A 27336-nucleotide genomic window follows, 5' to 3' on the forward strand; every position below is an offset into this window, starting at 1 on the left:
AGCGGCCATTTTGAGTCCGGGCAGCCGGGAGCCCGGCCGCGACCTCGTACCTGGCGCCCATTTCTGTTAGCCCCGCGCGTCCAGGGGCTTGTACGCCTGCTGTGAGTGCTTTGCCCGAATCCAACATGGCCGCCCGGAGCCTCTTGTACGGTCAGGTGATCTGAGCCGGTCACCTGCGCCCTGCGGGAAGAGGCCACGTGGCTGACGGGCTGTAGCTGGTGAGTTCAGGCGGCTGCTAGGGGTGGAGTGCGAGGGGCGGCTGGCCAGCCTGCAACCCCTTCCACACCGCAGTCTTCTGCCCCGGCACGCGGGGCGCCGGCGCTCCCAGGGGAGGCGGGAGGGGGCTCGGTGAGGATGAGGGGGTTTGACTTGTCCTATCCACGCGTGACAGGCACGTCGCTGTGGGACACTGCGCGGGCCCCGCCGACTCCCCTCCCCCCAGCGCTGTGCAGTGGGCTGAGCGGAGCTGCCCGGCTCGCGAGGCGCCCGCGGGCAGAGCTGGGGCTGCCCAGTGGAAGCGGGGTGAGGTTTTCACTAGTGCGTGGAAGAGGCCAGGGCTCCCGTACGACAGCGCTGGCTGCTCGTCATAATAATGAAAAGAAAAGGAGGACTTGTGGCACCTTAGAGACGAACACATTTATTTGAGCATAAGCTTCCCTGAGCTACAGCTCACTTCATCGGATGCATAGCTCACGAAAGCTTATGCTCAGATAAATGTGTTCGTCTCTAAGGTGCCACAAGTCCTCCTTTTCTGTTTGCGAATACAGACTAACACGGCTGCTACTCTGAAACCCGTCATAATAATGTGCAGGGAGGGGGGCCCATCTGGACGAGTCTCACCCCTGCCAGCTGGGAGAGCGACTGAACTGGGTCGTTGAGGAAGCTGGGCCGAGGGTGCGGGGAATCTGAGCTACAGGCAGGGTGCAAGGATATTTTGTGCCCTAGGCGAAACTTCTACCTTCGTGCCCCCGCCGCACATTGGTTCATTGAGGGGCAAATCCCAACAAGCCTTTATAGACCCTAGGGGCCAGCCCCGCCCAGAGGCTGCTCCCCAGACCAGGTTTCCCCCTTCCCACTCCCTGAACCCACCCTCCCCACCCCCTGCACAGTCCCCCCATGAGCCCTCTCCACCCCATCCCGGTGGCCCCCGCCCCGAGTCCACTCGCTGGCTTTGCCGGGCTTGGGCTGCTGCAGCAGCTCGGCAGGGAGGAGCCGCCTTCCGGAGGCACTGGAGCACCAGAGCATCCCGCTTGTGGCAGTGGCGAGCCCTAGCCATGGAGGAGCCGGCGCGGCCAGTGGTGAGCTGGAGCCGGTTCGCACCAGTTCGCTGGAACCGGTTGTTAAATTTAGAAGCCCTTTTAGAACTGGTTGTTCTGTGAGGGTCAACCGGTGCTAAAAGGGCTTCTAAGTTTAACAACCGGCCAAAAGTGGCACCTTAGGCGCCGACTCCGTGGGTGCTCCGGGGCTGGAGCACCCGAGGGGAAAATTTGGTGGGTGCAGAGCACCCACTGACAGCTCCTCGCCTCGCCCCCAGCCCTAGTTTACCTCCGCTCCACCTCTTCCCCTGAACGCACCGCCCCGCTCTGCTCCTCCGCCCCTCCCTAGGCTTTCCGCGAATTAGCTGTTCGCGTGGGAAGCTGGGGCGGGCTGAGAAGCAGGTGGCAGCTTCGCGCTCAGGCCCAGGGAGGCAGAGGTGAGCTGGGGCGGGGGGGACGGACACGAGGAGGGCCGCCCACGCCGCAGCAGGTAACCCAGGGGAAGGCGCAGGGGAACCGCTCGCCGCCCCAGCTCACCTTCACCTCCCTGTCCCTGAGCGCGAAGCCGCTGCTTGCTTCTCAGCCCTCCCAGGCTTCCCGCCGAACAGCTGATTCACAGGAGGTGGGGGGGGCGGTGCGGAGAAGCAGAGCAGGGCAGCGTGTTCAGGGCAGGAGGTGGAGCGGAGGTGAGCTGAGCTGGGGCCGGGCGTGGGGTGGGGAGCTGCCTGTGGGTGCTCTGCACCCACCAAATTTTCCCCCTGGGTGCTCCAGCCCCAGAGCACCCACAGAGTCAGCGCTTAAGGCCGCTCCCCCTGTTCCCCCCTAGCTACGCTCCCCCAACCCTAGGAGCCAGAGGGACCTGCTGGATGCTTCCTGAGAGCTGCCCCAGTTAAGCACCGCCGGGACTCCCCACCTCGCCCCCCGGCAGGTCCCTCTGGCTCTTAGGGGTGGGGTGGGCACCCACTACGGTGGCTCACGAGATCCTCCTGCCCGCTTCTGGGGGCAGTCAGGGGAGGGGGGTGGATGGGGCAGGAGTCCCGGGGTGCGGGGGTGGGCAACGACCCCCTTGCGGAGTGAGGATGAACCGGTTGTTAAGATTTTGGCAGCTCATCACTGGGTGCGGCATGGGGGTGCAGCAGACCTACACAGGCGACGGCGCAGCTGCACCCCCCACCCCTCCTGCCCAGGCTGCAGCCCGGCACCCCACTCTCCCGGGGGGCTCCTGCAGGCTGAAGCAGTGGGAGAGGCAGCGGCTCACACTCCCAGGAGCCGCAGAGCCCGAGCATGGTGACCACAGGGGAGCCAGGGGGATGCCCGGGGGCCGTCGCCTGCAAGCATCTGCTGTAGCCTGCCAGTGCCCCCTGGTGGGGAGGGGATGCCGGGCCACAGCCTGGGTGGGGGGGGCGCGGCTGTGCCCCGCTAGTGGCGCCACTGCCTTTGCAGGGCTCCTGCCCCCCTGCGCTGTGCCGGCTCCTCCATGGCTGGGGCTCGCAACCCCCACAAGCCGACGCTCTGGCTCTCCAGTGCCTCTGGAAGGCAACTCCTCCCTGCTGAGCCAGGGCACCGCTTTTTGGCACCCCCAACCACTTGGCGCCCTAGGCAACTGCCTAGTTCGCCTAGTGGTTGCACCAGCCCTGGCTACAGACCATGCGTTTAAAATTAAACCAGGGTAAAAATTTGACAAAAGTTTGTTTTTTAACAATATAAGTGTAAATATTCACATCACGCATCTAATAGCGTTAAACTATAAACAGTATATTTGTAATCGTATCTCTGAAGCCATTAATTCTGTCAAACACCCTTCCTTTAAAGGAAAACTGCACTGATTGGCCCTAACACCTTCTGGAAAGCATTCCCAAAAGGTCATGAAAAGACATAATAATTGTTAACATTTATTAGAAATAACAAAATGTTTCAGGATATTTTTTAGGGCTGTCAAGCGATTAAAAAATTAATCATGCAATTAATTGTGCTGTTAAACAATAACACGATACCATTTATTTACATTTTTTGATGTTTCCTACATTTTCAAATAAATTGATTTCTATTACAACACAGAATGCAAAATGTACAGTCTCACTTTATATTTATTTTGGTTACAAATATTGGCAGTGTAAACAAAAGAAATAGTATTTTTCAGTTCACCTAATACAAGTACTGTAGTGCAGTCTCTTTATCGGGAAAGTTGAACTTACAAATGTCAAATTATGTCCAAAATATAACTGCATTAAAAAATAAAACAATGTAAAACCTTAGAGCCTACAAGTCCACTCAGTCCTAATTCTTGTTCAGCCAATCGCTCAGACAAACAAGTCTGGTTACAATTTGCAGGAGATAATGCTGCCTGTTTCTTGTTTACAATGTCATCTGACAGTGAGAACAGGTGTTCTCTTGGCGCTGTTGTAGCTGGCGTCACAAGATATTTATGTGGCAGCTGCAAATGAAGATTCATATGTCCCTTCATGCTTCAACCACCGTTCCAGAGGACATGCATCCAAGCTGATGACGGGTTCTGCTCGATAACTATCCAAAGCAGAGTGAACCACTGCATGTTAATTTTCATCATCTGAGTCAGATGCTGAAGGACATAAATCCACACCGTGTAGAAGTCAAGCACAGGAATTTATTACTTACAGCACTGACGGAGTGTCACCTTGCTTATTAGGGTCAGAGACACTGTCAATCAATTGATTACAATGGAATAAATGGATTTTCGATGGGCAGGGGAAAGTGACAGGGTAGGCAGTCCCACATCCCCAAATAGGTCTAGCAGCAAGACATAATAGCACAGTAGCCAATGGTCAAAGGTTACATAATGGTCCGCCCATGGTCTTAAATTGACAAATTAACATTTAACATTTAATTAGTACTTTAATAAATGTATTAGTATAAAATATATATATTGAATTCTGATTTGGGGTCCATAGGAATGAAGTAGCTTCTTTGATTGTCCAACAGATACATATCTAGGGGTAAAAGCAAAGAAACAGTGAAAGTATATGGCAATAAAGATTGTCTTTCAAGTTGTTCATTTGTGTTTTAAGGCAGGCATTGGTCCCTGGGAAAGGGAGGTGGGAGGAGGCCATATCTTATGCTGACATGCTTGAACCTTTCATAAACTCAAGGTTGGATGTGTGGGAAGAACATCTTCCTACAGAAGAAACTAACACAACAGAAACAGGGTTTTGTTCTATTTGCAACTTTGAATAAGGCACAATTATTGCCCCCAACATCTGATGTTTTGCTGACCAGGCATATCTTAGCAAAAACAAAGTTATCTTTGGTTATTCTACTTTCTTTTAGCTAATCACTATTTGCTAGTCCTCTGACCTCTTGACCAAACTCTGGACTTTGGGCCTGTACACAAATCCATATACCAAGTTATTACATCAGCAATGGATTTTACCCTTTCAGTCCCTTTTCTTGACCCTAGGGTTCCCTAACCCGCCAGGTCAAATATACCAATTTAATTTACCCAGTCTATTTCGGAGTCGCCGGTAAAGCACCAATACCATCAGGAGTGTCAGGTTAGACACTCCCCACATAACTTGACAAAATAGCACCCAGATCCATCCCCAGGGGACCTTATTACCTGAAAGCATGCTCCACACCTCGTCCCTCTCAGATTTTGGATGGCACTTCATATTCTTAAACAGCGGATTGAGTGCTGTAGCTATTTTTAGAAATCTCACATTGGTACCTTCTTTGCATTTTGTCAAATCTGCTGATAAAGTGTTCTTAAAAAGAACGTGCTGGGTCATCATCTGAAACTGCTATAACATGAAATATATGGCAGAATGCGGGTAAAACAGAACAGGAGTCATACAATTCTCCCCCAAGGAGTTCAGTCACAAATTTAATTGACATATCATTTTTTTAATGAGCATCATCGGCATGGAAGCATGTCTTCTGGAATGGTGGCAGAAGCATGAAGGGGCATATGAATGTTTAGCATAGCTGGCACATAAATATCTTGCAACATTGGCTACAAAAGTGCCATGCGAATGGCTGTTGTCACTTTCATGTGAGATTGTTAATACAAAGCCGGCAACAGTATCTCCTGTAAATGTAAACAAGCTTGTTTGTCTTAGCGACTGGCTGAACAAGAAGTAGGACTGAGTGGACTTGTAGGCTTTAAAGTTTTACATTGTTTTGTTTTTGAGTGAAGTTATGTAACAAAAAAACCTGCATTTGTAAGTTACACTTTCACGATAAAGGGATTGCACTACAGTACTTGTATGAGGTGAATTGAAAAATACTATTTCTTTTATCATTTTTTACAATGCAAATATTTGTTATAAAAGATAATATAAAGTGAGAACTGTACACTTTGTATTCTGTGTTGTAATAGAAATCAATATATTTAAAAATATTTAATACATTTAAATTGGTATTCTGTTGTTTAACGGTGCAGTTAATCGTGATTAAATTTCTGAGTTAATCGCGTGAGTTAACTGCAATTAATCAACAGCCCTAATATTTTGATAACTTGGTTACCACCATTGTCTATAGAAACCTTAACAAGTTTTCTCCTCAGATTTGCAGTCCAGAATTACAGCCTTCTTCCTTTGATTGCCGCAAACTCAAGAGATGTTAAAACCTAGAAAGACTACTATGATGTGCACTACATCACCTCACTTTGTAATGAAGCCACCCTCTCCCTGAAGAAAAAAAAAAGTCTGGTATACGCCTTCTAAGTTTAAAAATACTTTTAAGGCCACCTTCAAAACACATTGTCAAAGCAGCTGACACAGCTCAAGTAAATAAGGATTTGCCTTATTGTGGCAAATCCCAAAGGGATGTACCTTCCTTGCAGCCTCCTAATTCTGAATGCACTTAGAGTCAAATAAAAAAGAAAAGAAAATCTTTTTGTTAAAATTTTAATGTTGCAAAACCAAGCACTCAAAAGTTAAGATTGTATAGGCAATCCTAACTCAGGTCACTGATGGGTATGCAGTCTTTAATTACATGATCACTGCCTTTTTTTCTACAGGACCTCTGTTCCCATCCAGTGCATTGTGGACAGTGCTTTGAGTAGAAATCAAGGTTATGTAGCGATTGAAGGTCTGTAGGACCACTGACTCATTTGTTTTAGAAGTTGGAAGGCTTTTAGTGAATAAGGAAGAGAAATGCAGGAAGAGAAAGGATGGTCTCGTGGTTAAGGCAGTTGAATGGAACCCTGGATAATTTGATTCTGTCCCTGCCTCCGCCACAGGAGGGGGTGTGTGTGGGATTGCCACCCTCACTTCTGCACTGCCTTCCGAGCAATTGGGGTATGTACCCCGAGGGTGGTCTGATCTCCTCTGCTAGGCCAGCTGTGCAGGGGAAGTACAAATTCTGCCCCTCCCCAGCCCAGAGGGGACTAGCAGCTGGAGCCAGGGGCATGGTAGGAGCCTGCCCTTCCCCACCCCTCCAATAGCTAGATTTCATGGAAGAGGTCTGATTTCATGGTCCATGACTTTTTCATGGGATGGTTTAGGTTAAGAAATAAGTCGAAAATAGGTTTTGGGCCCAAGTTAGCTTAAGGGTAGAAGAGTTTAGAAAACTGACGTTGTTAGTGTAAGGAAAGATAGCGATAAGTTGGAGATCCCGTTATGGGAAAGTAAGAGTTAGCAAGGACATGGCCCGAGGTTATGCTACTGTTAGGTTTTGGTTATAACGGGCTTAAGCAGGGTTTTTAATGAGTGTTTTTGAGAATTGTGACTGTTTTATTAAAATGTTATCTATACTAATAGTATGGGAAGGATATTGGTGCAGATGTTAATGTAAACCATGTGTAATGTAAAGAGTCAATAAGGAGGCGATGGAAATATAATTAGTGTAAGGGGCAGTTGCACATTCAGTAGTATGAGAATGGCTTCTACTGGAAGTTTTGTTAATTCGGGGAGCACTCCAATTAACACCCCAAGGGTACCGTCATGTCCCAGGGTTCTAAGGCTTTACTTCACGCTGTTGTCAGTGGACTGATCCCACATTGATCCACAATACAACAGTTATACACACACTCAGTGATGACAGTGTAAGTGGTAATTGCGCACTTGTTTGCTCACTTGGTCACTTAAACCAAACTTTTCAAAGGTAGTCACTAATTGTGTGTTCTTCATTGTTTTTGGTGTCCTGTGGGGAAAAAAAAGTAATGTATGATCAGTAATTAAAGGCTGTATAATGCACATGCATGGGGGTGGGGAAGAGGGGCAAAATTAGGGTTCATAAGCAATCTTAATACTGGCATTTCCTAACTTTTAAGGGCTTAAGTTTGCAACTTTTGACACAACTATGGTAAAAGAATGTTAATTTCTTAAGTTTTAAACAAACCTTACCTTAGTTCCTCTTGTGCCTATGACACATCAGGCTGTCCAGTTCCTCCATTCATTACAGTCACTCGCTAGCTGTGGTACTTCTCCTCAAATGATGCCAGCGCATTCAGTATCCTCTGTCACTGTCTTCTGCCAGTTCTTCCTTGGCCTTCCTTGCTTTCTCTTTCCTCCCTTGGGTACTCTTGGTTAGCTTGTCTCCTATCTTTCAGAGCTGTCTGTATGGTTCTTCCTGAGATGTCTTTCACTGTTCTATAGAGCTACTTGAAATCTCCCCTCTGTGCTGCTATTGCTGCCTTATAGTCTTCTCCTGAACCCAGGCAATTCTATCTTGTCTGCATCTGTTCTTTAATTTTTTAATTTTTTTTTATCCTTTTCTCTGTATCTTGCATCCACCTCTAAGAGTTCTTCCTGTGTCTTGCACTGTTCCTTTTTGGCCTTCAGTGCTTTCAGCTCATCAGTTGCTTCCCATGTTCCAGATGTAATCCAGGCATCTTTCTTCTGCCCCCTTCGCTGGCCTGCTACTTTCTCTGGTGTCTCAACTACCATCTTCTTCCAGTTTGGCCATGTGTCTTCCAGATTTTCATCAGCCTGGTCCTGTAAAACAGTAGAACAGTTAAGTGCAATCTGGAAATTGATCTGTGTTTTTTTGTCCTGGAACTTCTTTATTGCTATAACATTCTTGTTTCCATTTTTATGGGGTTTTTGAGTCTAAGTTGTAATGTGGCCATTCAAAGATAATGATCTGAGCCAACATCTGCTTCTCTGCTGACTCTGACATCCCTCCAGGAAGATGCCCATCTCTTTGATATACACACATGGTCTGTCTGTTTGATAGTTGCATTCTCTGATGATCTGAGTGTGAGCTTTTGAATCCTCTTCTGCTGGAAGAGATTTTTATGGTTTTTGTGCCACAGAGATTCAAGAGCCATTCACCATTATCAGATTGGATGCCTGCCGCTGCTGTGCCCATTACTCCTTTCCATCCAGTACAGGTGTTGCTGATTTGTGTATTGAAGTTGCCTATCATTAGCTTGATGTCATGAATAGACAGGTCATCCGATACTTGGTGCAGCTTGCAGATGGTGGGAGACCCTGGTGATGCCCAGTTATCTATGCTGCGTGGCTTATACACAGGTTCCAGTTTCCCAATCCTTGCAAAGGGGGACCCTACTCTTTGTGGGCTTAAATTTCTTCTGATGGGGGATCAAAATGAAAATTAAATGTCTCAGCAGTACACCCGAGAATATCTTCTTCGCTGACCCAACTCAAAGGGAAAGAGGCAGACAATACCATCTTATTGCAGGACAGTCTGCTTAGCAGTTTTTGACAAGTCCTTCTGGCTGGGCTACTGAAATCAGGATCACTCTGTCAGGCTTACCCTGAGAGTTCACTGTACTCCCCCTAGAATTGGATGGGAGTTCCCCTTGTGTCTTCAGGAGTTGCTCCAGCAGTTTTCTGCTCAGGATGATCTTACCCCACAGCTGCTTGCAGTTTCCTCCTTTTTAATGGCCTCCTCCTTATCATTCAGGATTGACAGGGGTGGCGAGGGGGGGTTAGTCCTGCACGTAGGGTGTGCCTTCCTCATCAGTGTGGGGCAGAGGTGGGCAAACTACGGCCTGCGGGCCACATCCGGCCTATGGGACCATCCTGCCTGGCCCCTGAGCTCCTGGCCTGGGAGGCTAATCCCCAGCCCCTCCCCCACTGTTCCCCTCCCCCGCAGCCTCAGCTCACTGCACCACTGGTGCAATGCTCTGTGAGCTCCTGGGGCAGCGCAGCTGCAGAGCCCGGTCTGACCCAGTGCTCTGTGCTGCATGGTGTGGCTGCCTGTCCTGGTGCAGCCGTGCCGCCAGCCAGCGGTGCTCCAGGCAACGTGGTAAGGGGGCAGGAAGCATGGAGGTTGGATAGAGGGCAGGAGAGTTCGGGGGGGTGGTCAGGGGCCGGGATGTAGATGGGGTTGGCGCAGTCAGAGGGCAGGTGTCCTGGGGGGCAGTAAGGAAGGAGAGGAGGGGTTGGATGGGGTGGCGGGGGGCAGTCAGGGGCAGGGGTTCCAGGGGCGGTCAGGGGACAGGGGGTGGGGGATGGGGCAGGAGACCCGGGGGGGGGGAGTCAGGAAGGAGAGTGTGGGTTGGATGGGGCGGCGGAGGGCAGTTAGGGGCAGGGGGTCCAGGGGTGATCAGGGAGAAGGGGTGGTTGGATGGGGCAGGGGTTCTGGGGGGGCAGTCAGGAAGGAGGGGGGGTTGGATGGGCATGAGGGCAGTTAGGGGTGGGGGGGTCTGAGGGCGTTAAGGGGACAGAGAGCAGGGGGGCCGTCAGAGAACAGGGATCCCTGGGGGGCCATCAGGGAACAGGGTGGGTTAGATGGGGCAGGAGTCTTGGGGGGGTTGTTAGGGGGCAGGGGCCAGGCCATGCCTGGCTGTTTGGGGAGGCACAGCCTCCTCTAACTGGCCCTCCATACAATTTCAGAAACCTGATGCGGCCCTCAGGCCAAAAAGTTTGCCCGTCCCTGGTATGGGGTCTATACAGCCCACCACACACCTGCTCACAGAATGGGTCCTTTTCACTGCCACCTGCTGTGTTTGTTGGTACATACTTTGATTATTGTACATTTGATATGTTTTATTTATAGTCTAGCTTTTGTTAATCTGTTGTTCACTGGCTCACAAACCAGAGGGTCTTCACTGTGATGTTATCCAGCATAATTCATACATCTTTTCTGTGCATTCATCTTCCTGAATATAACATTGTAGCCCCAGACACCGTCTTGCCACTCTCTGCCCATCTTGTCTCATTGACAGTGTGTTCACATGGTACTTTTTCATTTCTTGTGTAACCTGTGCCAACTTTCCTGTACTATATAAAATATATATCTTCCACATGCCTATTTAGGTTACAGATTTGATTATCAGGATTCAATATCTTGAGATCTCAGCTTTCTTTTGGCTTTCACTGATAACTGTCATACTTGGGTTTTGACCTCCATCTCTACTTACCGTTCTCAAATTTCTGTTGGACTGAACTGTTTCAGTTGCATTAAGGTTTTACCTGAATGGGTAGCAAACCTAACTGCAGAACCCTCCTCTTTTACCCAGGCTTCGGACTGGCATTGTTGCTAATATGTGGCAGTGTCAAAAGTTACAAACCAAGAAAAATGGAAAAAAATTCCTTTTTGTAAAACCAAACTGACGTCTGGATGTATTATCAATGGTGTTGGAACCTATAGTTTTACAGTACAGACCTCTGGGGGTAACACAGTAATTGGTAGTAGGTTGTCATTCTCTCCATGGGCCAAACAGTAGAGGTAAATGAGACACATACTTTGCCAGTGGGTTTCACAGGTATTTGCTGACAGCAGAGGAATGGTGAGACAATAATCCTGGGATCAACTCTAGGTTCTCAAGGTGTACATGTTCTAGTAGTTACAGACCATTATACCTCTGATCCCTTCTATTTCTGCCCTTCGTTCTGTCTGGTCCCTGTCTCAGTCTTCCTTTTGGTTCGTGTGTTGGTCTCCCCTCTGCTCTTTACCCTTCTACATTCCAGTTAAGTTACCTCCTTCTCTATATTGCCTGGGTGCTATGGGGGGGTGGGGTGGGGAGAAGGCATTGAGAGCACATAAGAGAGAGACTCCTTGCTCACAGTTCCAGTATATGGCACCATAGTGGCCCATGGCAGCCAGGGGGAGAAATTACAAAGAAAGTTGTGCTCAGCACTCACATTCCGAGTGTCATCAGCAATGGTATAGTCCTAAACTGCAGTGTCTCCGCACCAGTCTGATCCTTTAACCCTGCCTCATGCTGCTCTAACTCTGCCCCCACTCTGTAAGGGGTGGTGCACAGAGCCGGAACACCATGCTGGTGCATTCCAACTCCACTATGCCACTGTTCCTCAGTTGCGCTGTGGGGATGGAACATATGCAGCCTAGCCAGCACGTAGGATGTGTGGGGGGGTGGGGGGAGGAACATGATGTCTGCAGACAGAATTTGCAGAGAATTTAACTACCACCCTCTAACATCTCCCTACTGAGCATGGGTGAATTATGATTTTTAGAGCTGCATAACTTGGGTAAATTTGGGTGGATTTTCATGGGAACAGCAAAAGGCACATTCCTGGCACCAGGATGAGCTTCAGTTGTAAGAATCTTTTAAACATGGAGAAAATATATTGTTTTGCCCAAAGTTTGTTCTTGTAAACATCTGCACTGTTTTTACGGAAACTGCTTCAGAAATCAGCTTGTCTCTGTCAACAATAGAAGCTGGTCCAATAAAAGAAATGACCTCACCCACCTTGTCTCTCTAATATCCTAGGACTGACATGGCTACAACAACACTCCATATAATCATTAAAGTCAGGCTATTTCACACCACAGGGAGGGACAAATTATAAAGCTATGGGACTTGCACAGAAAACACTGTGCCACCAGCTCCTTCTCTTCTATGCTTGTGGTGGCAGTATGCTATGTGGAGAGATGTTGGTTTTTACGGTAAAGCATAAGACATTAAGGCTTTATAGAGTAAAGCCAAAACCTTAAACTTCAGGCAGTCAGTGCAAATCATAGAACACTGGCTGAGTATGCTCTTGGTAAGATACTTAACTTTGTTAGTATATATGAAAACCTGATTGATTACTTGATCTGTTAGTCATGCACTAGGCTACATGTACAGTAGCATTGTCTTTCTCTTCATATTTTATAAAAATGCATTAGTCTCTCCTTTTCCCTTTGTAGGCACATTGTCATGATGTTAATATGATTTCATTTTTTCCCCTTTGTCAATTTTGATCTCTGATAATAGACTATATGTGGATTTCATGTCCAGCATGGCTGAGAAGAGGAGCTCAGGTGGACAATCACTCCTGCTGTTGCTGATCATTGCTGTGGCCTTCGCATATTTAACTGTCTGTCCATTTACAAAAGTGGAGGAGAGCTTCAACCTCCAAGCCATCCATGACATTGTGTACCACAGACTGGACTTGGAGAAGGTGAATAGGAAAGAGGACATTATTATTTATGATCTGTTCAAGATAACCCATCTCTCTCTTGACCAGCACAAATGCAATATGAAGCATAAGAGCATTATTTGTCTAGTTCTGCTACATTCATCTGTTCTTAGACATTATTTCTAGCTTGCCTGTCGTACTGAGCCTTTTTTTTCTTTGCAGTATGACCATCATGAGTTTCCTGGAGTTGTCCCAAGAACGTTTCTTGGACCAGTCTTTATTGCTGCGCTTTCCAGCCCAGCTATATTCGTGCTGTCTAGGTTGCAAATGTCCAAGTTTTACTCACAACTGATAGGTATGAACTTTAAATCAGGTCTGAAAGGAAATTTTGAATAGTGATGTATTCTGCAGTACTGGTCTGTAACACTGTTCTAAGGTATAGTGTTTTGGATCAATGCTGGAGAATATGGTAGTATGTTTATTTTACAAGTGAACTTGCAAGACTGGAGTTATTTAACTTAATGCTAACTTAAAAGTTCCACCATCCTTTTTTTTTACCAGGTAACCAACACAAAGAAAGTTATACTAAAGTAACAGAGTTCTAGCAGAAAACTGAGGGGATGGTGGAAGGGAATTCAGAATTCATTTCCAAGTTTTTATGGACACATTGTGTTTTATTTAGACATACTAGCATCTACCGGTAGTCTGATGGGTCTGTCTAACTGCTTGGGGACAAAACAGTCAGCCACACCTACACGCACACGCACACGCACACACCTTGGGGGCTGGGGACCAGGGAAGTGTTTGTCTCTCCTGGCTCTCCTTCTCTGACAGAGCTGGGTCCTCACTTATATCTTCCTGCTGGGAATCAGCACCAATTATTGGCTGCTTCTTAGCTGGATTTGGTCATTCTCAGCACCTGTCTTCTGGGCTTCTCCTTTGGCCAGGGCTTGCTGCTCTTTGGCTCCGCAGGCCCTTAAAGGGGCAGAACCACCCTGCTACACCACCCCACGTAACATCATTTAGAAAACTCAACCTCTGCGATACTGAGTCACAACCAAACAAGGATGCATTGCCCTGGAAACACTACCTTGGATACTTTATTCTTTTAAGTCTATCTAAAATATTGTATTGTAACATAATCTGCCTGTTTCTTTATACACTCCTTACCCCATGTTTTAAATATTGCACTACTTAATATATTCTTTGTATTTGTGCAATAGTAATTTAATATTTTTTAACATTCCTCTTTGTTGTTGCCTACATCAATAAGCAACCTGACATTGTTTTCTTATCTTAATTTTTTTCTTCACAAAAGTCCGAGGAAGTCTGGGGCTTAGTGTGATTTATGCACTATGGAAGTTAAAGAAAGAAGTCAGAAAGCAGTTTGGATCAACTGTATCGACAATCTTCTGTCTAATAACTGTTACTCAGTTTCATCTAATGTTTTATTGCACTCGAACACTTCCCAATATGTTCGCACTTCCTGTTGGTAAGCATTTATTTTGAGGATGTCATATACATTTTGAAATTATTTCTAACATTATTGATAGTGAGTGCACATGGACAAATAAATGCAGTCAGAACAAGTTAATGTATATATGCTTGATGGCTGAACTGTGTGGCAAGGAGTCTGGAGAACTGTGGTTGTATGTTTTATAGCATATGTGTTAAAATAATTTGCTAAACTGAAGTTGTATTTAAGCTGAATATATAGGGAGTTTACCAAGTGATTTTGATTAAATAGAGATTTGACTACATTTATTTGATTTATAAAACATGTGGCCATTGCACAGCCTCTGGACATTCTTGCGATTTAAAAATCTATAGTAAAGGTAAAGCTAGTCTGTGCAGGAGACAGAGCTACCTCAGAGGACAGTCCGAGACTATGCAATGAACTCCCTTCCAAAATAAGGACCATCAGAAAGCTCACCACCTCCCTCTCTAAGTGCAATATGTTCTTCTTTGCCCTTATCTAAATGCATCTGAAAAATAAAAAAATCCCCCAAACCAGAAGATTCCACTGCACACACAATTCTCCCCCTGGAGAGAGGGAGAAACAACCAGTCACATGTGGCAGATATTAGTTGTGTCACTTAATGCACTACTGGAAGGTACTCAGATGAGGGCAGTATAAGAACCTATATAGAACAGAATAAAAACACATTGAATCATCAAGTGACTGTTGTACAGCGATAACCTTTTCAAAGCACTGTACAAGGTATTGAGACTACTAAAATACTTTTCTACTATTACTCTTTCATATAAGCAATTGCTGTAATTTCCACATGGATGCTTTGTGATCACGACTGGTGCTCAATATGATCTTTGTTAGGATGTGGCCTACACTATGAAAAAAAGTAGAGAACCCATAATATATAGAGATGTGACACATGTGCAACTAGCCACCCAAATGTATTCATATTTCCTTGTTCTTAGGCGACGCAGGGTACATTTTCTTCTTGATGCTTGGATCTGAGTGCCATTAGCATTAATGCAAGGTACACACAGGTCATGAGAATAACAAGCACACTGGCTGTCACAGAATAAATTGTAATAGTACCACTTAGATTCAGAAAAGCTTTCAGTACCCTGTCACAAGTAGAGTTGTTCATGTCACTCATTAAATATACTCCCAGGGGAGGGATTCCAGACTCTTTCCTTTGTGATACACCTGTTCCTAGTTAGCTAGTGCATCAAACTAGAGTACTTTACAAATGGCCCTATTCTGCATACCTTTCTCTGGCAAAGCTTTGCTGCAGTAGGAATACTGAATAGGGCCCAAAATAGAGGAGATACTTGAATTAAAAAAACCTTAAAGATGTCCGATGGTTAATACAGTGTTTTTATATCTTTTTACAGTTCTCTTGGCACTTACATCTTGGATACAGCAAAAGCACGGACCATTTATTTGGTTCTCAGCACTGGCAATTATTGTCTTCAGATCAGAGCTCTGTATCTTCTTAGGCCTCATGCTTCTGGTGACATTATTAAGTAAAAGAATCTCCATTTTAAAGATGCTTTCCCATGCTGTTGCTGCTGGCGTTGTTTGGTTGGGTAAGTGCTCCTTTTTTTCATTGAATTTAATATCTACTATTTCCTCTTTTTTCTAAGGTCTTCTTTTATTTAAAAATATGCCTGCAGTAAAACTTACTCAATAAAAAGTGAAAGTTAAGAATAAATTTCCTCTGTTTTCACCACAAAAAAGCTAATGTATTCATTAAACTGGTGAAATTTTACTCTGGGAGAAATGCAGGATATTTAGCAAAAACCTTAGGACCATATTGTCTCCTACACAGAAGGAACTTGTGTAGGGGCCAGAAAATGCTGCATGTTTCAACTTGCAACATTTCCTAGTGCACTATTATGGTAAGATAAGATGGAGTTTCCCACTCACAATGTTCAGGGGAGTTGGCCATCATTACCATCAAATGGCCTGAGATCTGCCACCCTGAGTAGCAAACTCAGACCGGGAATGAGATGTAATGTGATGTGACACAAGATAATATTGAGGAAGATGGAAGGAGGGAGGTTTATACAAATCAGGTTCTAGGGATACTTGAGTTCCTGGTACATGCTATGTTCCCATCTTTTATTATTTCATTTCTTTAACTTTAATAGATTAGGTGTTGGTCACTGCAGAAAAATTGTGAAATCGCCTGGGTCTCAAGCCATCTGTGGAGGCCTGGAGCATATGTAGACCCACTGAGCCTCCTCATGGACAGCATGACTCTCTTAAAAAGCATGCTCTCAGGTCTGCCTGATGGTGGTTGCATCAATACACTGTCTTTTTAGGGGCAGCGGGGAGGGTGTTACAGCATTGAAAGGAGAAGCTGTGGAAGATAATTCTGAGCACATCAGCATTCACTTACTCTGGCACTGTGACATGGAGGATGCTAACAGAGAGAAGCCACTCCCTGCTTCGCATCCTTCCTGATCGACAGTCCAGACTATTGTTCACACTGGACATAGAGGAAGAACACAGTATGAGTCTCTCTCTAATTGTGCCTGCGATTTCTACAATGAAATGCAAACTGTACAATCACCTGTCACATTTCTATGTCAGCACAAGACCCAGAGCATGACCTGGCTCCCATTGGTTTAACTAGCACTAGATCAGGCTCATAGGGTGTCCCAGTCTATGTTCATCTCTTAGGCAAATGTTCAGCTTGGATGAGCTCCTCAGTCTGAGATATTTTTTTTCTTCTAGGACTAACAGTTGCTGTGGACTCCGTATTTTGGAGGCAGCTTCTATGGCCGGAGGGGAAAGTGCTTTGGTATAATACAGTTTTAAATAAAAGTTCAAACTGGGGAGTATCCTTTAAATATATATAGGAAAATAAAGACATGGCCTTATGTCAGCTAAGCCAAATATTTGTATTGATTTATTCATGGGACTCAGCTGTGACATGATTGAAATGTTTGGCATCAATGACAGAATTCAGTTGAAATTTACCTTGTGGGGTCCAATTTCAAGACATACCTCTCTCCTGTCCTCCTCTTGGTGCCTGCTCCTGCCCCATTAAAGTCAAAGGAAACTTTTCCATTGACTTCCAGGGGCACAGGATCAAGCTCCTTGTGCAATCCTGCATTGTCCTTCAGTCTCTTCACTGCCTTATCTTTCCCTCTTCTCTCCCTCTTGGTTGTGAATTCCACTGTCCTCCCTGTCACCAAGGTGCTGCATCTACACTGGCAAAAACAGAACTCATCATTCCCCATTAGTGCAGTGGTGGCAACAGCGGTTGCAGCTGTAATACAGGCAGCGGCTAAGAGTAGGGTTAGATGATCTAGTTGCAAAAATGTCTGAATCCCATCTACGCTGTAGCTTCTGCTGCTGGTGGCACCATTGGAACAACCCGGATATATATATATTTTAAGGGTACAACTTTTCCTATGTAGTCACAGCATTGGTGTTATATTCAACTCACCACCACCCCTGGCAGTTATTCCTTTACAAAACCTCTACAATTTGTCCTTTCCTTTTTGTATTTACTGCTAAGGGCCCGATTTGAAAATCACCCCTTGACTCCTCCTCTCTTACCTCATTGCCTCTAACCTTGAAAAGAGAAGAGGGCTTTTCGTGAGAGTGCATTTTATCTCTCTGTCCCCTTGAATCCAGCTCCCTTTTTCGGCAACAGTTTGACTTGCTACCCACTTCTTAATTCTCATTGTCTAACTGTTTAACATTCCCAGCATAGCATTTGCAATAGGAAGAGAGTGGGAAAAGACCAGTGGGTCACCGACTGCAGTTGCAAGGGCAGCTGAGCACAAAGGGTGAGGGAGAAGAGAAGCTGTAAAGTCCAAGAACCTTTAAAAAAAAAAAAGATGTTTTCAAATTACCAAATTAATGTTTTTCCGAGTCCTTTATTTTCTTATTTTTCTTATAATCCTTTAAAAAAGACTTCAAATTGAGGATCCCTGTTGTAATTACATTTAGCTGTGTATTTGTGCACAGTGGTTTATTAATATATGCCTATATGCTGCTTTATAGGCTTTTGTACCATGTTCATTGTCTTGGTACCTGAATGCTTGAGGGGAATGAAGGCCCATAGCATATCCAAGGATATATTAATGGACCATTGAAACATGCCTTCATTTGCTTATTTCTTTACATGGAAGCTGGTAAAAAAAAAATCAAGTTCCTGAAAATTTTGGGAAAAAACATTTCTACAAAATTTTTCATTACCCTTTTTTTCCTATTTTTTAACCAGATCTGTAGATGACTTCAAAACTTAAGTGAAGAAAACAAAATCTTCAGAAATGACTAAACTATCTTATTTAGAAGTTCCATACATGAGTAATCTGGAACAATGTGATAGCTGTAAACTAAATAAATTTATTGCATACTTAAAAAGGTTTTGCAGAACATCTGAAAGGATAAAGTTATTTTAACCCAAACATTTGCTGATAATAACATCCTTAACATCCTTTTCATCTTAAAGACTTCTTCCTTCTTGTGGTATTTCTATTCAGCCCTGCCTCGTGCTTTGGGATGCAGCATTATATTTGTGCCTCTAGGTGCAGCAGACAAAAGGACTCGGGTATTAATTCTACCAACGCTGGGTTTTATTTTTTTGTATTCTTTTCTCCCACATAAAGAGCTGCGGTTTATCATATACACTTTCCCCGTCTTCAACATAGTGGCTGCCAAAGGTTGCACACGAATGTAAGTTCAGAATAATGCTTCTTGAAAAGATTATTCTCAGTTCAAACTTGTTAGTAGCTTACAAGATGCTGGTCAGTTCTTTTATCACTTAGAGGAGAAAGAGAGATTAAATGTAATGTGCTAGCCAAAGGAGGGCATGTAGGCAGGTGGTGATAGGGCCAGATTCTGAACCTGAACTGTTGTGGCCAGCAGTGGCAGCACAGGTTGGAAGTTGGCTGCCCTATACTAGCTCAGCGCAAAGTTCTGAAGGTTCTCCATAGCAAGAGCCACAGTGGGGTGCACGAGGATTGGACTATGGGACATGGGCCACTCTTTTATGAGCATGCTTCTTCTAACCTAGCAATGCCCCAGGAACATGTTATTTGGGCATCCAGCAGGAGTAAGATGGGGGACAGGGCTGTGCTTTGGGTTGTTTGCTGCCAGCCAGAAAATGGAAGTAGTTTAGCACAACGGTTCTCAACCTGTTGTCCGTGGACCCCTGGGGGTCTGCAGACTATGTTTAAGGGGTCCGCAAAAGACTTGGACTGAAAACTGATGGAACAGAATTCAACTATATATACAGACAATAGATCTCTATACATGTCCACACCTCTATTCAAAATTTCCAAAGAGGTCTACACCTCCATTCGAAAATTTGTAGGGGTCCGCAAATGAAAAAAGTTTGAGAACCACTGGTTTAGCACTCTTTTTGCAATACATATGTTCACCTGTTTGGGAAAGCTTTGTTACAATTCCAGAATTTGGCCCATAGTCCTAGCCTTGTAACCAGATAGTTAAAATATTATTTATTAAATAAGTCATTAGTTAAGGCCAGAACTGTTACAACACTATAAATAAAATGGGATAGCTATTGTCTGACCATCATTAAAATGATTTATTAGAAATCTTATTGTATATGCTGTATAAATACAGGTTTTTGTTCTCCCTGATGAATGTGTGACTCCAATTAATGAAAATTATAAGTAGATATCTGCAGCAAGTTGTACCCCAGCATAGTGTTATAATTCAGTTAATTTCACCCAAGAGAAAGGGACACACTCCAGTGAATAGCTGTACTGTTTATTATTTTACTCAGGAAACTCCTTAGTGCTAATTAATTAGTACATTTAACTATAATGTTTATCTTAAAGAACTGAATTTAGTTGTTTAGATAAACAAATTAAAGTGAAATTCCAAAGTGCTTTTGAGAATTGTATGTTTATTTCTATAGCTAAAGGTTAAAAACACCTTTAAGTGTTAAAAGTGTTATATTGTGAATATTTTATTATTTGTTGTAATTGTAACTATTAATTTGTCATTAAAATAATTCCTTTAGAATTGAGGGAAAGAAATGCAGTGTTATAATTTTTTAGTTAATATAATAGAACTTGTAGTCATCCTCACTCTTTCTTTTGTCCAACATTGAAACCTTTTATTTTTAAAATGTTCTGCCCCAATAACTACTTACAGAATGTAAAGGCAAGATCAATAGCGAATTTTCATTCTGGTTTTTTTACCCCTTAACAGTTTGCATAACTACAAAAAATCCTGGCTATATAAAGTAGGATCACTGTTGGTTATGACACATCTCCTAATTAATGCTGCTTATTCAGGAACATCATTATATGTTTCACATTTCAACTACCCTGGAGGAGTTGCAATACAGAAATTACATGAGTTGGTGCCTTCAACAGCAGGTATGTAAAGTTGGTTTGAATGTTAAGTAGTGTTCATCTAACTTCAGTTTTGAGGATTCTTTGCTGTACATTTCTCATAAATACATTAGATATTGTTTATTTTGGAATATTTACACATATCTTTATGGTTACGTAGCTTATTCGTCACTTACAGGTGTACTGTAATTACAAGCATTTTGAAATAGTATTGTTTTTGTTGTAGATGTCTCTGTCCATATTGATGTGGCTGCTGCACAGACTGGAGTTTCTCGATTTTTGGAAGTCAACTCGAATTGGAGGTATGCCATGAGCAAGGGGTTTTTGTCAAGACAGTAAACGTTGTTTTTCTCTCTTGTGTGCATGCATGCTGGCAAACCTGGTGGACACTGATTCTTACACAGTGTGTGTGTTAAGTCATGATCGGGGCAGTCCAAATCTTCAGGGAATTTTGGTGAAGTCTGTAGGAATTCTCCACCAAACATGGAACGTCTGTGAAGCTTTTTGTTTTCTGTTTTTCTTGACCCATTTATTGTTTAAGTACCAGAGATAATTTAAAGACACAAGAGGGAAAATCAAAAAATCTCTTAGCTTATTAAACTCAACTACCTTTGGTGTGACTGGATAAAAATGTGTCCTGGATAACCCTCAAAATCTGTCTTTACTTCACTGGATCTTTCAAAACACCTTGTAGTAGTCCATCACTTTTCAACTAATGACAGTAGAGTGTAAATAACCTTTTATCCTAATTTTTAAGGACAGTGGCAAATATCTTAAATTGAAAAAAATGTGACAAAACGTTCCGGTATTTGCATGTTCAAATATAGCCTTAGTTATGTGGAATATCCTTTCCATCATATAGAGCAGGGATCGGCAACCTTTGGCATGCAGCCCGTAGGAAAATCTGTTGGCAGGCTGGGACGCTTTGTTTACCTGCAGCGTCCGCAGGTTCAGCTGATCACAGCTCCCACTGGCCGCGGTTCGCCGTTCCAGGCTAATGGGGCTGCAGGAAGTGGCGTGGGCCCGAGGGATGTGCTAGGCACTACTTCCTGCAGCCCCAATGACCTGGCACGGCGAACCGGGGCCCGTGGGAGCTGCTATCAGCCAAACCTGCAGATGCTGCAGGTAAACAGCCCACCAGCGGATTTCCATGAAGGGCTGCGTGCCAAAGGTTGCCGATCCCTGATATAGAATAGCATACATAAAGTCATGCCCATGGATGAGGGCATCTACTGAGTGCTTTGGCTAAGATCATCAGGAATGAAATGGTTAACAATTTTGGCATTTAAGGGGCCCACTCTTAAGATGAATAGAGGAAGTTAGTATCTCCAGATACTACTGATCCGGTTTCTCAGAGTGCAGGCTAAAAAAGACCACAGTGCACTTTCAATTCTCAAGGTGATCTCCACAACCATGGTCTAGGTCATTTATTTTAAAACGGAAGCTTAGTCAAAAGATATCAGTAGAAAGGTGTGAAAGGGACTTGATCTTATAACTGTTCAAGGCAATAGAAAAACTCCCATTGATAGAATAGGAGCAGAATTTGATCTGAATTTAAGATAATTCCCAAATTACTTGTGCCTGGAGATTTCTACTTAGCCCAGGTCATGATTTTCAGGATCAAAATTATTATTTATTTGTATTACTGTAATGCTTAGGAGCCCATGTTATGTACAAGGACCCCATCATACTGCTAGGCATTATTAAAAACAACAACAACAAAACAAAACAAAAAACCAAAGAGTTGTAATTTAGTTCTTGAGGTGATCTGAGAACTCATGATTTTTGGAGTCAGGGAGGAGGGAAAATCAATTAGCTTTTTTCAGGAGTGCAGAAGTTAACCAGTTTGGCACCTATTGCTGCTGCTATTTTTTCTCAATCTAATCACAATACTAATATGTTAATGGGGACATTTCCTCACAATTGTTCAACTCTCATGTCGGACTGCTCTTCACATGTTGGAATCTGGAGGAAGCTCTAAATCATGAACTGTCAGAAATAATTGTACAATGTCCCCCTCCGTGTGGTAAGACAGATATGGTAGCTAGAGTGCCCCAATTCTTGTTTATTCAGCAAGCTATTTTACTGAACGTACTTTGGACTATTTTACATTTTCTGTATATGATGCCTAATTTTGATGGCTTTTAGCCAGTTTTTGCTTCCCATTGGTGGTGCAGCATAGAATGTGAGGCCATAATGTGATGGAAAAAAGAAAATAGCATTTTGTTATTCTGACAGATGTTCTGTGGCCTTGCAGCCTCATATGGAGGAGCAGTTTGTCACTCACTATTATCATTGCTCATCAGAAAGGTGCCTCAAGGAAAGGCTGATTCATCATAAGGATCAACATAAGAGAGGTCAGGGATAAACAGCAGCTGACCATGATACACATAGGCACCAGGTTCTCATCACACAGCATAATAATGCAAAGAATCAAGGTAGTACCAGACCTTCCGCTGGCATGAGGAAGCAAGAGCCCTGCAGATGGTTAGAAAATAATTTGCTGTTTTCACAGTCTGTACACATAAAGGGATAATCAGATTTATGGATGGAGTGGCTAAGCAGACTGATGATTCATCAGGATAACTGCAGTATATAACTAGAAGTGTTTTGAAGTGGCATGCCCAGATATTCTATTTGCCCCAAGACAAATGCAGGAATTCCATTATCTGCCTTCAAAGAGCGACTGAAAGAAACTTTATGTAGTTTCTAAAACTGGATGGGTCTATAATCTTGTTTGCCTTTCCTCCATTAGCATGAACTCTTTGAAACAGGATGAAAGGTGCTGTATGAGCATAAGATATTATTTTAAAATACTGTAATAATATTCAGGAAAGCTTGCATCCTAATGATAGCTCCTTTACTAGCCCAGAGGGAGACTATGGGATTGGAATTGGCAAGGCTGTTGGCCAGATGTCATGTTCTTTCCATCAGCCTGACCAGATGTGCCATCTCAATCTGCTATCTCTGGTAGCTAGATCTGATAGTCCTTAAACTGCCTAGTCCCAAAAAGGTGGTTTCTTAGGAGAGATGATAAATATGTAGTTTGCATACATTAATGTACCATTACACAGTATATTTACAGGCTTCTTGTGATTCTGCGGAATGTGCTTCATGCTGTGACACCATCTTTGAAATTAGTGTTCTTAATAGATTTTGCCGGAATGAAGGTTGTGTTTGTTAACTTTTAATAGAACTCTTCTTGCCCCTCTTGACTTCTCCATCACTGTGAGTTGCATCTCAGAGGTGAATACTGAGGGACAAGCTGTTGCTAGAGGATAAATGTATTTCCTGTCAGTTTTTCTTATCAGCTCAATGTTCATTAATTTGATTCAGCCTCAGCAAAGATGAGTCTGGTTATTTCATGTCAAAACTAACTTAGATTGAACAGAGCTGAGTTTTAGTGTTAAGAGTTTTGGAAGCTTTCGTTCTGGAATTAAGGCCCTTCCTCTTGCTAATCCACAACTGGCAACTTTAGAGTAACCTTCGGATCCCACCAAGGAAGAAACTACTTAGATGTGAAGGATTAGTGGACATACAAATTGACACGTAAGGAAGTTTCTTCATTCCTTCTTCCTTGCCCCATTGTTGCAAGGTGTAGAAGTGGGAACTCTAATTACAGAAGGGAAGCAAATTGGTAACTTAAACGTAACTTTAGAAATTAGCTAAAAGGATTTATCTTTATGAATCATTTATGTACAATGGAAAATATACACATAATGTGAAAATATAAATATTTCTTATCTTCCCCCTACGTGGAACCTAATGCAGTATGGTACACAGTCTCATGAAGGCTATAATTTAATCTGAATCATTTACTTAAGAAAATAGCATTCCCTTAGAGCTGTTATATTTTCATGGGCGTGCTGGGTTTCTATCTTTCCCCCTTCAATGTATTTATCTTCCCAACAGACCTGTGCAGTTGGGCTGCCACCTCTATTTTACAGATGGGGAACTGAGGGACGAAGCAACAAGTGGCCAGATAGCCAAAGGTATTTAGGCGTCTAAAGATGCAGATAGGCAGTATGTAGGCACCTAACTCCTGTTGATTTCACTGAGAATTAGGTATCTAAATGTCATTGAAGATCTGGGCCCTAGTGTAATTTACAGAAGTATCTTGGCAGGTTAGGCGCTTTGCATGCATAGGCATTTCTATAAACCATGCCAAGTACCGATCTGCATCTTCAAGCACCTAAATACCTTTGTCCTACGGTCACACAGGAAGCATGTGGCAGAGCAGGGAATGGAACCCAGGGACTCCCAAGTTCGACACTAGAACCCTAACCAGTAGGAAATCCTTCTTGTTTTATTGGGGAGGAATGGGGGGGAGAGGAAGAGATGACTTAGCATCATCATGATGTGGGGCCCCCACTGCACCCACATAATCAGATCCTAATGAAAGCCAGCCCACTCCCCCTCCCCTGCAAATCACAGGCCTCACAGTAAATCTTTTCTCCACAGCTTTCAAATAGAGGGGCAGAGAGGAAGTATGCTATGAGCAGCTCACAGATCTCTATGGACTACCAACGTAGCAGCAGGAAGAGTTGCTAATGCAATGTTTGACTTCCTTTGAACGTTAGCACTTGTTTCTGTGGCTCACATAATGAAGTATGATGAGAATTAGACTGAGAATCTTTTTATTCCTTTGATGTTGTTTTTGATAGTACATGTCTGTGCAGATAACTAGCAGAAGTTTAGTATGGTCTGAAAATAAATCCACTGCATACTCCTTACAGGTATGACAAAAGGGAAGATGTTAAACCTGGGGACCAGCTGATGTTGTCTTATACACACATTCTAATGGAAATGGATCCCATTCAAGTATCTCATTACAAGATGACCCATCGGCCACTTGCCCATATATCAGGCATCAACAGAATTGGGTTGAACCTTACCACACTACCTCCTTTTACTTTAAACTTAAAAACAAAATTAATACTGTTGGAAAAGTTTACTCGCTCTTCTTGAGCACAAGGAAGTTTTTTGACATAACTTCACTGATGACTTGATAATCTCCAAAATAATTGGAATTTGCCTTTCTAATAATGCAATTCAGCAGCTGTGGAAAAAAATACAATCTTTATACTGATTAACTTATTTACCTATACATCTGTTTCTTACATAAATTACAGAAAGCTTTCCAACATTGTGTAAATCCAATCCACATCATGATTGAGCTGTATATTGTATGTATCATCTTTGAAACATTTTCAAGGTCAGCATTATTAAATAAATTTGATTTTTTTTGGCCTGTTTATCAATGCAATATATACTTATTTTTAAATGTCTGGTATAAAAGATATAATGGAGCAGGCGTATGCTATTCTGTGGTATATAATCCTTGGGAATTACAGATGTACTGCTTGATGGTTCTATTGTATAAATTGTGATTTTTCCCATTAAATTGCTATGTGAAACTTAAATAATCTCATTTTGTATCATAGCAAAGCCACATTCATTGTAGCTTTGTCACTATATATAATTGTGCCTTGTAAGCTGTTAAATAATTAAAGTTACAAGAATCCATTTGAAGAACAATTTGTACTTTTTGGCAAGCACCACCTTGAGACAGAGTTGGGAATTAGAATAGGGATCATCACATTTTTATATTGAACAGGGAGAAAGGACAACTTAGATTTCAGAGAAAAATATTTAGTTTTGTTTTTTTGTTCAATAATCCTTCCTCCACAACCAAACTATCTTGACATGTAACAAAGACATGTACCTATAAAAACATCCATTTCTATAAATTTCAGGGAATTAAGTTGTCCTGGAAGACTTTGCAAAGGGATATGGCTAGAACATATTTAGGAGACAAATGTACTGTACAGTATAGGTTTGGTGATATGTCCTTGTGTTTAGAGATCATACTTTGAGACTGATTCACTCAGCTTTCACGCAGTTTAGACTTTAAGCTATATAAGCTTTCACACAGATACATGATCAAAATCAGCACTGAATCTACCACCTCTCACCAGTAATTCCTGCTAAGTAAACTTATACAGTCTACTCAAATAAACAAGGGATGTGGTGTATCAATTTAAATTGTGACATCTTGTTTTCTTAACCATACTAGATCTGGTGTGGTGAGAGGTCCAGCAGCATATGAAAATTCAATACCAGTGACAAGTATAAACGTGATGGAGTTTAGCAATCGAATATGTAAGTCTTCCTTATTGTCTGAAAATTCAAGACATAAAATATTTTACTGAACAAAAAGTTTCCCCACTGAAAAAGAAGCAGGTGCTCACCTTCCAATTCATGGAAGTGCATGTTTACAACTCTATGATTTTGTTTTCTTTTGAAGCCCCCATGTAAGATTCAGTGCTCATGCATGAGAGGAACTGCTAATATTGGGTGGAGCCTGCTCCATTGTGGCAGTTGAGGCTCTCTCACGCAGTACTCTTGCAAGGCTGATTCTGCAAAACCTGTTAAACCAGTCTTTGGCCTCCCTTGAAATTGCCATTGGTGAAGTGCCATCTATTTGATTTTCCCTTTGGGGAAGAAAAAAAAAAAAAAACAACAAACTTATCTAATTCCCTCCAGAGCCATCCTAAGCATCAAATAATATAAGAGGTATTGAAAAGAGTAAGTGTGCAAGCATGTAAGTTTACAAAACACAAAGGAAAGTTTTGAGTGAGTTCATCTTTCCAAATCTCAAAGTTGATTTTTTTTTGGTCTTAGAAGTTTTACAACACAGCTTCAAAGGCATGGGCATTTAGAAGAGAATCATCTGTTTTCTGGTGTATTGTTAAACAAAATAATCTAATTCCTAGTTTGCAAAAAACTTTCCATTGACTTCAGTATATTCTCCCCCCCCACCAAAAAAAAAAAAGTTTTAATGAAGTAAAGATTAAGGGTGCAGTACCACAACATGCCACTGAAACAAATAATTACCCTAACTGCCACTGTAGAGAAGCAACTATATATTTTCAGATTGAAGTAGGAAGTATTGCACCATTTATTTAGTTGGGCGTAAGTCTTTGGTCCTTTAGATAGCTTTAAGTGAG

At 43.2% G+C, this 27336-nt stretch overlaps 1 protein-coding gene across 7 annotated transcripts; it reads left to right on the forward strand.

The window, feature by feature from the left end:
- Positions 1-8: 8 nt before the first annotated feature.
- On the forward strand, positions 9-25852 carry ALG12 (ALG12 alpha-1,6-mannosyltransferase). Of its 7 annotated transcripts, XM_043496251.1 has the most exons (11): positions 9-218; positions 6250-6320; positions 12345-12550; positions 12731-12863; positions 13827-14000; positions 15371-15565; positions 16719-16822; positions 18451-18674; positions 20181-20350; positions 20553-20628; positions 25063-25852. In XM_043496251.1, the coding sequence occupies exons 3-11, from the start codon at positions 12380-12382 to the stop codon at positions 25292-25294; spliced, it is 1479 nt and encodes a 492-aa protein (XP_043352186.1). In that variant the 5' UTR covers positions 9-218; positions 6250-6320; positions 12345-12379; the 3' UTR covers positions 25295-25852. The 7 variants fall into 7 exon arrangements, with proteins under 7 accessions (XP_043352186.1, XP_043352172.1, XP_043352207.1 ...); XM_043496237.1 differs by lacking the exon at positions 6250-6320; XM_043496246.1 differs by lacking the exons at positions 9-218; positions 6250-6320 and adding an exon at positions 364-522.
- Positions 25853-27336: the final 1484 nt, after the last annotated feature.

The sequence above is a fragment of the Dermochelys coriacea genome, chromosome 1 (assembly GCF_009764565.3).
Source record: "Dermochelys coriacea isolate rDerCor1 chromosome 1, rDerCor1.pri.v4, whole genome shotgun sequence".
Taxonomy (NCBI): Eukaryota; Metazoa; Chordata; order Testudines; family Dermochelyidae; genus Dermochelys; species Dermochelys coriacea.

What these genes read in the sequence shown, in the direction of transcription:
- ALG12 (XM_043496251.1), top strand. Translation starts at nt 12,380, where the DNA reads ATGTCCAGCATGGCTGAGAAGAGGAGCTCAGGTGGACAATCACTCCTG. An exon ending in GTTTTACTCACAACTGATAG is followed by an intron (nt 12,864 to 13,826) that starts GTATGAACTTTA and finishes TCTTCACAAAAG; the next exon opens with TCCGAGGAAGTCTGGGGCTT. An exon ending in TGCTGGCGTTGTTTGGTTGG is followed by an intron (nt 15,566 to 16,718) that starts GTAAGTGCTCCT and finishes TTTTTCTTCTAG; the next exon opens with GACTAACAGTTGCTGTGGAC.